Here is a 12,274-nt window from a genome sequence, read left to right on the forward strand (position 1 = left end):
TGGTGTGAGCTGTTATCGTTGTTTAGGGCAGCTGGGTCTATATGTAGAAATTTTTTTAAAAAATTTTTTTTTTTTTTTTTTTTTTGGTCTTTTTGAGACAGGGTCTCCCTGTAGCCCCAGCTGTCCTGGAACTCACTATGTAGACCAGGCTGGCCTTGAGATCACAGAGATCCAGAGTGCTGGGATTAAAGGCATGTGCCACCACGCCTGGCATAAATTCTATTTATTTTTATGTGTATGAATGCTTTCCCTGCATGTATGTACAATACGTGTAGCACATAGAGTACCCACAGAGGCCAAAAGAAGGCATTGGATCTCCTGGATCTGGAGTTATAGACAGTTGTTACTATGTGGGTACTGGGAATTAAACCTGGGAGTGCTGGGATTAAAGGCATGTGCCACCACGCCTGGCATAAATTCTATTTATTTTTATGTGTATGAATGCTTTCCCTGCATGTATGTACAATACGTGTAGCACATAGAGTACCCACAGAGGCCAAAAGAAGGCATTGGATCTCCTGGATCTGGAGTTATAGACAGTTGTTACTATGTGGGTACTGGGAATTAAACCTGGGTCCTCTGGAAAAATAGCAAGGGCCCTTAACCGTTGACTCATCTCTCCAGTCCTTAACTTTTTTTTTTTTTTTTGAGACAGCATCTCCCTGTAGTCACAGCTGGCCTGGATTCACTATGGAGACCAGGCCTTGAACTCACAGAGTTCAGAGCCTGCCTCTGCCTCCCTCCCAAGTGCTGGGATTAAAGGCGTGAGCCATCACACCCAGCTTGTTTTGGTTAATTTTATCAATAACTTACTTTTTTATTTATAAAATGTTATGTTTTATGGACCCCAGGGAGTCCTGACAGAAAGCACTGTATGTACATCCAACATCTGGAGAGTCTATTCTCACTCAGGAAGGAGAGCTGGAGAAGCAACTCAGTGCTAGCACACATGTTCAGTGTGTGTAAAGTTTTAGATCCATCTCCAGCACACAGAGCTGGGAGGAGAGAAGGGAGGGAGGGGGAGGGAAGGAAGGAGAAAGGAAAGGAGGGAGGGAGAAAAGAGGGAGGAGCGAATTTTTTTTAATTGTGGGAGCCTGAGACAAAAAGGGAAAAGGGTATATACACACCACATAGGTGTGGAAGCCAGAAGTCAACATTGGGAATCTTTCTTGGTATCTCTTGACCTTGGTTTTTGAGACAGGGTCTCTCAGTGGAGTTTAGTGATGTGGCTAGACTGGCTGGCCAGCAAAGCTCCAAGGATCCTCCTCAGCGTAGGATTACAGGCATGTACTACCTTGTCTGGCTTTTTACATGGGTGCTATGGGTCTGAACTCAGATCCTTGTGCTTACACAGCTAGCACTTTACTGAGTCATCTCCCCAGTCCCCAAGAGGCTGAATTTTAATGGTTAGCATCACCTTACTTGAATGGGACTTGTGTCTTCTTGCCTATTAGACAAGGTTTGTCCAATAGATTGTGAAGAAGTGTGTCTCTTTTTAGCTCTTTCAGTTAACCTATTAATTCAAAAATAAACAAGAAATCATTGGTACTCTCCAGAAGTAGCTTTAAGAACAAACAAGTTATAATAGATAGGCCTGATTGTGCACACCTATCACCTTGACACTCCAGAGGCCAAGTCAGGATTTTTAGGTTGAGACCAGATTCTGGCTCAGAAAAACAAAACAAAACAGCAGAATAAACAAGTTATACCTGGAAGTCTATTGTTAGAACACTGAGTACCGAAAAGCAAGTGTCAATTCTTAAGTTCTACATGCTCTAAGGACAGAAGTGAGAACAGGCAGAGAACAATAAAGAACTGATGTAAGGTCAGCGGGCTGTGACAGTCATACCATGCAGTCAGTCGTGGTCTGCTTGCTGCCTTGTGTCTGTTCTGAGCTTGGATCACTTACCCTCTGGATTCCTCAATTTAGGGATTGTGCTCCGAGACTGGCTTACAATCATGGTTACTGGTAGCTTGGTTTTGGGGTCACCTTGAGAACACTTGGGTTCTCAGTCTATGGCCTACGGTAACTCTGGACTTAAACAGAGATGTCCAACTATCCACCGCTGCAGACCATCATCCTCACAATCTGTAGCCTAAACCAACCAGTCTGTCAGAATCCAGCTGGACCTTGTTCCCCTTGTTACCTAGAATTACAGCAGGCCCTGTAAATCTACAGGCAGTCCTATGCCTGGTTAGACAGGCCTTCACTACCTGTGATAGTACCCCTATTAAGCAGACTCACAGCATTGGTCTAGCATTTAGTAGAGGCTAAATTAAAAGTAGCATGATAGACTGCTTTCCTCCTTAAAGACTTGACTTGAAAGGCTATTTGACTATGAAAGACGCCTTTCACTAGTCTCTCCAATGAATTTGCTGTGACACAGACATATAACTTACTTTGCTATACTGAGTACTAAGGTTAATTTAGTTTGTCCTCCAAAAGTCTGCATCCTGGAAGCATGGTCCCAGTGTGGGCTGAGAGGTAGTGGAACCTTTGAGAGGTTAGGCCTAGTGGGAAGGAGGCAACTGCGTCTTTCAGATGAGCTAAGGCTTTTCTCCTCAGGAGGTATTCTTGCTCTTGAGGGATGTTCCATAAAAGAAGGTTTTTAGAGGGGAACCTGACACCTCCCCTGATATTTCTTCCTTCCCTGTTTGCACATGTCCTTTCTGCTTTTGGCCAGTTTCCTGACTGCTTCTCTGGTATGTTGTGACACAAGCAAGAAGCCCTTGCCAGAACAAGGCCAGCCTGGTCTACATAGTTCAGGCCAGCTAGGGCTATGGGAGAACCTGTCTCCAAAAAAGACAAAAAAAAAAAAAAGTATTCCATCTTGGTAATTTTGTCATAGATCACTATGACTAAGAAGACTAAAACAGCAAGGCACAGGGGCTGGAGAGATGGCTCAGAGGTTAAGAACACTGGCTGTTCTTGCAGAAGACCTTAGTTCAGTTCCCAGCACCCACAAGGCAGCTAATAACCATCCCTAACTCTAGTTCCAGGGTATCCTATGCCCTCTTCTGACCTCCTCAGGCACCAGACACACACGTAAATACGTACAGGCAAAACATTTATATACATAAAAAGAAATAAACAATGGGGCTGGAGAGCTGGCTCAGAGGTTAAGAACACTGGTTGTTCTTGCAGAAGACTGGAGTTCGAATTCCAGCACCCACATGGCAGCTAACAACTGTCTGTAACTCCAGTCCCATGGGATTCAACAGCCTCTTCTGACCTCCTCGGGCTTTGCACAAAACAGGTGCACTTACCTACATGCAGGCAATACACACATACACATAAAATAAAAATAATAAATAAAATTTTTAAAAAGTTAAAAAAAAATACCAAGGCACATGAATACCAACACTTAAGTCTTATCTCCCTTTTACTTTCAAATAGAAGATCGGGGGATGGGGTTGAGACAGCTCTCCCTGTAGCTCCAAGTAGCCTGGAATTCACTATGTAGACCAGCCTCCCCCTGTTTGACACCCAAGTTGCTGGGATTAAAGAAGTGATCCACAATGCCCAGCACATTTTTCTTTTTTAAAAAGATGTCCCAAAAAACATTAGTGGAGAGGTAGCATCCAAGCTGGATGGTGCATATCTGTAAGCCCATCACTCAGGAGGCTGAGGTTGGAGGATCAGGTGTAGGATGCTAGCCTCGGGTTACAAAGCAAGTTCCAGAGTTCCAGGCCATTGTGGGCTATGAGACTTAAAAAAGTAATAATAACAACAAAAATTAAGTATCTATATAGCCAATAAAAAATTTCTCCTTTAGCAATCATAAGAATTACACAGTAGATACCACATTATGTAACTATAATCGCAACAGAGCTTTCTCAAATTCTGTTTCCATACAGACACTGTGAAAATGAGTCTTTGAAATACCATCATACAAGAACGCTATTAATTCGGCCTACTCTCTGCTTCAGCTCACCGTGAGCTGGGGTGGGAGAGGTTTGAATTGAGATTTGCAGCCATCAAATTGCTGCTTGTCAGACTGATGGGTGGCATCATCATACAGCCTCCAGCACGCAGGTCTTCTCTCACAGCATCAGAGTTTGTGCTGGGATTGACAAGGCTTGGTAGCTCGGTGCTTGGAGCTTTTCTATCCTGAGTCAAGGCCTGCTTGTGCTCAGGCTGGCTATGTTCACCTTCACACTCGGTCTTTTTAGGGTCTGAGATATCTCCTTTTCTGCCTCTGACTTTAACGACTGTGACTTTGACCTCCTTAGGCTTTTTCTCTTTCTCCATTTCCTGGAATGGAGACATTGAAAGTCTGAGTCAAGAGAACCTTGCTTTTGTCATGAGAGACCTAACTACAATGCAGTTATGCAGGCTGAAGCACAAAGTCAAGTACTTACTTTTCCATAAACCGAAGTACTTAGCAGTGTGTTGGTAAAAACTAATTTTCTTTCCTCTGTCACTGGTTCATTTTCTTTAGGGTTCTCCTTTGGCTTTGAGAATGAATTAACCTTTGCCTCCTGTAACAATTTAGCTCTGAGCTCTGGGATGAACCTGATGAGTCAAACAGTATCAACCAATCATCTTTTCATTTTATGTTTTTTTGGGGGGTCATCTTAAGACAGGAGGGTCTCCCTGTAGCCCCAGCTGGCCTGGAACTATGTAGACCAGGCTAGCCTCGAACTTACAGAGATCCACCTGCCTCTGCCTCCTGAATGCTGGGATTAAAGGCATGCGCCACCACATCCAGTCAGATATTTTACCATTAATGAACTACTTAGTCAAGCACAAATAATGCTGTAATTATAACTACCAAGAGATGACATTTTTTATCTTACTTTGTTGCCCAAGATGTTCTCAAACTCAAGATCCTCCTGCCTCGCTTCCTGAGTGTTGGGTGATGGGTGCCACAACATCTGGCCAAGACAGCACAAATGTTTACGTAACAGTAACCGCTCGCTAGTAGATAGATCTTTCAAACATTTTGCTATGGGAACCTCCCATACAAAATTTATAAAACAGACTTAAATTAGATTGCTTTTGAGATATGAATTTAATGAAATGTCAGTCTGGGTTCTGATATAAAAGCTGCATGTTCTGAGGAATACTTAGACCATATACTAGTTTCTGGCTTGTTAAAGTAACAAGACTTAAATGATGAAATAACTAGTTTCTGAAATTTTACTGCAGATGAATATTCTCAGCTCAAAATATAGCAGAATACATCAATAATGCAAGAAATTTACTTTGCTTTTACTTTAGCTTTCTTTCTTGTTAAAACTTGTTTGGGGGGCTGGGGAGATGGCTCTGTGGTAAAGTGTGTGCTGCACAAGCATGAGGACCTGGTTTCACCCCCAGGTCCCACGTAGCAATCGGGCATCGTGGCACCTGTCTGGAATCCCTGAGGTAGGAGGATCCTTCGAGTTCACTGGCCAGCCAGCCAAAAGCAATCTTCTTTGAGACCTAGGTTCCATGGGGTGAGAGAGTTTGTCTCAGAAAAAAACAGTGAGGGCCAGCAAGATGGTAAAATGCTTCCTGCCAAGCCTGACAATCTGAGTTTGACCCCCACACAGAGGAAGGAGAGAACTGACTACTACAACCTGCCCTCCGACCTCTATCCGTGCGCACACGCTGTGAGTAAATCTAACAGTAATTTCAAAATGGAGTTTCTGAGGAACACCACCTGCAATTGACTTCTGGCCTCCACATGCACATGCAAACACAGTCACATGCACGCACACATACACTCATACACCCCTCCACACACATACACAAAAATAAATGTTATTTTTTAGTAGAAAATTGGTTCATACTGTTCAAAATTCCAAAGTCTATACCAACACGTCATCTTCCCATCATTCCCTGAACTACAGTTACCCCTCATTGAAGCAGCTACTACTGCTGAGTTTGGGGCAGTTTAAAAATACCATTCCAGGGCTGGAGAGATGGCTCAGTGCTTAAGAACACTGGTTGTTCCTGCAGAAGACCCGGGTTCCAATCCCAGCACCCACATGGCAGCTAACAACTGTCTGTAAGTCCAGTCCCAGGGGTTCCAAAAGCCTCTTCTGACCTCTGCGGGCATTGCACAGCATGGGTGTACTTACCTACATGCAGGCAATACATGCTTACACATAAAATAAAATAACAAATAAAAATTTTACAAAGATCAGTCCGGGGCTGGAGAGATGGCTCAGTGGTTAAGAGCACTGGCTGTACTTGCATAGAACCCAGGTTCAGTTCCCAGCCCCCACATGGTGGCTAACAACCATCTGTTAACTCCAGTTCCTGGGGCTCCAATACCCTCTCCTGACCTTGGCAGGCATTGTGTGACACAGGTACACTTACATACATGCAGGCAATATAGTCATACACATAAAATAAAAATAAATAAAAACTGTTTTAAAAAGCCACCAGTCCAGGGGCCGGAGAGGTGGCTCAGCAGTTATGAGCACTTCCTGCTCTTGCAGGGAACCAGAGTTTGGCTCCCAGCACTCGCTTTGGGTGGCTCACAACTGGAGGTGATCCAATATTCTTCTGGCTTCCACATGAACATATATAAATAAAAATAAAATAAATTCTTTAAAAATGCACTGTTTGAGCCAGGTATGGTGGCCACACACCTTTAGTTCAGCATATGGGAGGCAGAGGGAGGTGGATCACTGAGTTCCAGGCCAGCCTGATCTACACAGTGAGCTCCAGGCCAGCTGGGGCTATAGAGAGACCCTGTCTCAAAAAGACAAAACAAAAGCAAAAACCACTAGACAGATGACAAATGCTTACTTTTCAACGAACCCATCCCTGGTAAAATAATCATGATGCAAAAGATCAGTAGATGATATCCTCTCAGCTGGATCGATCTGTAAACAAGCCTAGAGAGGAAAAGAGAGTTTAATAAAAAGGGAGCTCTTTACAGGGTATACAGTTCATTTTTACCCAGAGCTAAAAGAGTTTGGGAAAAGGCAGATCTCCATCAGTCATTTCTGACCATTTAGAGATCGAGGCCAGCCTGGTCTACAAAGCGAGTTCCAGGCCAGCTGGGGCTACAGGGAGACCCTGTCTCAAAAAGACCAAAAAAAAAAGAAAAAGAAATTTAAGATCATTATTTTGTGTGTGAGTTGCAGGTATTCACACACTATGGCACTCATGTGGAGGTCAGAGAACAGGCTACACCATCAGTTCTCTCTCGTCACCTTGGGGGATCCAGGGATGGAACTCGGGCCATTAGGCCTGTCCATAAGTGCCTCTACTAGGCTGAGCCAGCTCACCAGTCCACAAAGTTAATGATTGGTTAAATATTCTATGATTCTAGTCAAAACAAAAATCAGTCTATAACAGAAACTGGAGAACTGAGGTTATAGCTCAGAGGTAGAATACTAGCTACCACATGTAATGCTCTGGGTTCAACCCCTGGCATCACACACACAAAAAAACATAATAAAGTTACATTGGATTAGCAGAAATTATTTAACTCTGATCTTTCCATCAGGCCTATGTGGTGGGAAAGTATGAGGGTAATAATTTACATTTTGCAAATCTAGAAGCATCATTGATGATTTGCCAGACTGTAATATTTTTTTTTAAAGACAGGGTCCCAGCTGGTCTGGAACTCGCTATGTAGACAAGGTTGGCCTCAATCTCAGAGATCGCCTGCCTCTGCCTCCCAAGTGCTGGGATTAAAGGTGTGCACCACCACACCAGACTGGAATGTTAACTCATGTCATCTGGCTCCAAATCCAGTCCCCTTCTGAGGCACAGTGCATCTGTTCATCATTAGGACAGTTCTTTCTGCTTCCCTGCCTTTGGAGTATTTCAACTAAATAGAGAAACAGCTAAAACCCAAGAACAGTTCAGGAAAATTATGAATGCTAGCTACACAGACTGAACCTACCTGTAGCTAAATACCTACACTGTTATTATAAACAGAACCCAGCCTAATGGCGGCGTACACCTTTAATCCCAGTATTCCAAGTCAGACACAGATGGAGCTCTGTGAGTTCAAGGCCAGCCCAGTCTACATAGTGAGTTTCAGGCCAGCTGGGGCTACAGGGAGACCCTGTCTCAAAAAAAAACCAAAAAACCAAAAAAACAAACAAACAAAAATAGAACCCATTATTTAAAATAATGAATAAAATCTGGATAAAAGGCATCTGTTTTATAAATTTTATTCTCGCCCCCCTCTAAAAGGCAAAACAGCATTCTAGCCTTTCCGTCACTCCATTACAACTTCAACATAGGCATTATCCTCCTCTGGACACACGAGATCAGGACCTGAAGATGTTTAATGATTTGCCCAAGATTTTCTTTTTTAACTGTATTTATTATTTAATGGGGTGGGGGGAGGGCATATGCCACAGACCAGGTGTGGAGATCAGAGGATGACTCTGTGAAGTCGGTTCTCTCCTTCCACCTTTCTATGGGTCCGTGGGAAAACTCAGGTTGTCAGGCTTGTGCACAAGCACTTTTACCTGCTGAGTTACCTTGTTGGCCCTTGTTTAAAACTGTATGTAGAAGGACCAGAATTAAAATACAGAAAAATCTAAGGAAAATATACATAAGATTTTCTGTTTACCTCAAAATGTATAGTAGAAACAGAAAAAGTTCTACAGAACAATGTGCATACAGCTAAAAAACTGTACTATATACTTAAGAATTGGTGATGTGGGGTGGGAGAGATGGCTTAGCAGTTGGGAGCACTGGCTGCTCTTGTAGAGGACCCAGGTTCTGTTGCCAGCGCCCACATGGCAACTAACAACCATCAAATCCAGTTCCAGGGGAATCTGATGCCCTCTGTAGCACTGCACACACGTGGTACATTTACATACTTGCAGGCAAAACTCTCATACACATAAAAGTAAAATAAATAAATTAAAAGAGATCTGATAAGAGAGATGTCATATTATGTGCTTTTTGCCACAAAAAAACTACTCACAAAGTAAAACTGAGTCTGTGTGTGTGTGTGTGTGTGTTTGTGTGGTGTATGTGTTCGTGTGCAGCTGTGCACACACCTGCATGTATATGGAATAGAGAGGCTGATATTGTTTTGAGAGCAAGTCTCTCACTGAACCTGAAGCTCAGCAGTTTGGCTAGACTGGCTGGCACCAAGTTCCGGGATTCTCCTGCCTCTGCCTCCCAGGGCTGACTGCAAGCACATGCTGCCAGGTCCTCATGTTTGCACAGCAAGCACTTCATGAAGTGAGCTATCTTCCAGTTCTGGGTGGTTTTAAAACTACAATTATTTGTGTGTGAATGTGTTTATGTGTGTGGGTGCATGTGCCACAGCATGCTTGTGAAGGTCAGACAATTTGTGAGAGTCGGTTCTCTCTTTCCACAATGTGCGTTCCAGAGATCGAACTCAGATCATTAGGCATGGCAGCAAGAGCCTTTACCCGCTGAGCCATCTTACCAGCCTCAGTGACCCTGTGTGTGTGTGTGTGTGTGTGTGTGTGTGTGTGTGTGTGTAAGCATGTGTGAGCATATGGAGGCCAGAGGATGACACTGGGTGTCTTCCTCAACTGCTCTCCATTTTAAATCTTCAAGACAAGGTCTCTGAGCCTGGAGCTCATCAATTGGGCTAGACTGGCTGACCAGTACAGTGTGCCTACCATGTAAGCATGAGGACCTGAGGTCAGAGCCCCAGAACCATGTAAAAGGATGGCCAAGGTGGTATGTGTATGCAAAAGGGCACTGGGGGTGAGGAGACGGGTGATCCTGGACGCTTATTGGCCAGCCAGGCTAGCCTAAGTGACAAGCTTCAGGTTCGTTCACTCTCTCTCTCTCCCCCTCCCCTCATGCTAAGTATGCACTGTATCACTGAGCTATACTCCCAGAAAGAGACTGTCTCAAAAACAAAAGGTGGAGAGCAACTGAGGAAAGGCACCTAGCATCCACAAGCACCTCCACAAGCACATGCACATGTGTGTACCAAAATGCCCACAGGCACACATCCACATTATCAAGTATAAAGCCCCTCCCCCACCACAAATAATGAAAGAAGGTCTTAGGATGTTTTTGTTCTCTCAATTTCAGGTGAATTTTGGTACTGGTGTATCCTCAGCAACACTAAAGTTACAGCTGCCAATGGATGCCTTTGTAGATACTTAGGGTATCAAAGTACAAAGAAAAGCTCCTAGCCTGGCTAGACTAGAAGCTAAAAGATGATAAACATGGCAAGTCCTTAAAATGTTTCCAATTTATGCCCAATGATCATTAAAGTTGGAGTTAAACCAAAAAAAATGGCATGGTTGGCTTTGAGGGCTGTTTTAAGTATGCAAATTTTAATTTCTCTTTATTAATTACTGTCTTTCTTTTTTTGTGGTTGTTTTGAGACAGTCTCCTTGAAGCCTCAGCTAGCCTGAAACTCACTATTTAGACCAGGATGGTCTTGATCTCACAGAGATCTGCCTGCCTCTGCCTCCTGAATGCTGGGATTAAAGATGGGCTCTTTATTAATTTCTATGTAACTTGTAACATGCTAACACTACTTTAGGAATCGTTCTGGAATTTCACTAATGTAATATTTTAAAACTGTGTTATTGCTGGGAATGTGGCTCAGTGTGGATGCTTGGCAAGCACGCACAGAGCTGCAGGTTCTAACTCCAATACCAAAAGAACAAGTCCTGTATTATCATTTATGCAAATTCTCAGACTTTCTTAACATACATGAACTATATCTGCCAACAATCCATTGAGCTTTGGATATTTTTTTCTTGCATTTTTTGGGTGTTGAACTTGAGGAAGAACCATGCCAGCAAAAATGGGACTCTTAGAAAAGATATTCTGCAAGTGAGGTGTCAAATTGCCTGAAAAGAGAACAAAATATAACAAATGGAAATTGGTCTACAATGAAAATAATGAAATTTGGTGTGCTCTGTATTAAATTACTAACATGGAGACAAGGAAGAGTATCGATTTTTAAATTTTATAGCTGAACAAGAAAATATCTAAATATGTCATAAAAACTGAGGTTCTGAAGCTGTCATCCATCCCCATGAGCTGCTGTGGTCCCTCTTTGAGCTAGAGCTGTGGTCCCCTACCATGAGTCATGGTTCCACATTTCTCTGTCGTGGGCTGATGGAGCAGCAGACAGAGTGGAGGAAGGAGGACTTCCTGTTGTTGGGCAGCAGTTTCAGCCTTCCGAGTGGCTACATCCCCACAGCCCCTCTCCCAAGGTCCCAGGTTATGCATGGCACTGGCTTTGCCTCTGTGTTGGGCTTATGCTGGGGAGTTTTCTGTCATTTGCAGATTCTGGTCTTGGGAGGACTAGTTCTCTAGAATGGACCGCCCACCTCCCCTGAGAGCCAGCTGTGGTCTTGACTCCACACATGGTCCTGGGCATCCAGGCCTTGATGCTAGACTTTTCTCATTCCTGGTCACCAAGAGGCTTTCCATTATTTTTCTATTATTCTTCTACAGCCCCAATGTGCCTTCACCTATGTCGTACAGAGAACATAAAACACCTAACCTAATTTAACTTCTAGAAATAAAAATCACAGTCTGGGGAATTTTTTTTTTTTTAAAAAAAAGAGAGCCACATTCACCCTTCCATCTCCCCTGCTGTTCTCTACTCCTAGTTTGGGCCCTGCACCATTCCTAGTCTTGGGGCCCCAGACACCTGGGGAACCAATACTGCTTCCTGATACTTTTCAACCAGACCAACTTAGTGCCTTTCTTAGGCCCCAGGAGCATGGCTTCTGGACCTGGCCCCGCCCTCACCTCTCTCTGCTTCCCTGGAACTGCATGACCGGCTAACTCTCCTAGCCTGCACTCCTATCCTCAGGCCTCTTGGGGTAAGTCTATAGCGCAGCCCCCTGCGCCTTGCGCCTTGCAGCCACATTCACCCTTCCATCTCCCCTGCTGTTCTCTACTCCTAGTTTGAGCCCTGCGCCATTCCTAGTCTTGGGTCCCCAGACACCTTGGGAGCCAGTGCTGCTTCCTGATCCTTTTCACCCGGACCGGCTTGGTGCCTTCCTTGGGCCCAAGGAGCACTGCTTCTGGACCTGGCCCTGCCCTCAACTCCCTCTACTTCCCTGGTCCTACAACAATAGCCAGCCTCTTTCTGGGATGACAGCCTCCTTCTGGGGCTCCGAGGCTTACTTTCCTCTCCCTGATCCTTTGTATACAGTACAACCCAGCTACTCAATCCACTCCCTGGGAAATCTTGGAGCTTCTTCCCACCCCATCTGCCTTTGCATCCCTGCATGGCATGGCCATGGCCAGGATCTCAGGTCAGTCCAACACCCAGGTTCCTGAGGCCAAAATCATTCTTAGAAGATTCCAGACGTAAGGAGAAAGTCTGAAAACTTCTGATCCACA

At 44.2% G+C, this 12,274-nt stretch overlaps 1 protein-coding gene across 1 annotated transcript in view; it reads right to left on the reverse strand.

The window, feature by feature from the left end:
- The window catches only part of Cdkl3 (cyclin dependent kinase like 3), a 49,984-nt gene that overhangs the window by 6,977 nt on the left and 30,733 nt on the right, over nucleotides 1–12,274 (reverse strand). Inside the window, 5 exon segments of the mRNA XM_008827913.3 lie at nucleotides 1,423–1,513; nucleotides 3,936–4,255; nucleotides 4,363–4,516; nucleotides 6,743–6,831; nucleotides 10,622–10,761. Coding sequence (XP_008826135.1) covers nucleotides 1,423–1,513; nucleotides 3,936–4,255; nucleotides 4,363–4,516; nucleotides 6,743–6,831; nucleotides 10,622–10,761 — 794 coding nt within the window.

Source organism: Nannospalax galili, unplaced genomic scaffold (assembly GCF_000622305.1).
Source record: "Nannospalax galili isolate Female #2095 unplaced genomic scaffold, S.galili_v1.0 scaffold970, whole genome shotgun sequence".
NCBI classification, from domain to species: Eukaryota; Metazoa; Chordata; class Mammalia; order Rodentia; family Spalacidae; genus Nannospalax; species Nannospalax galili.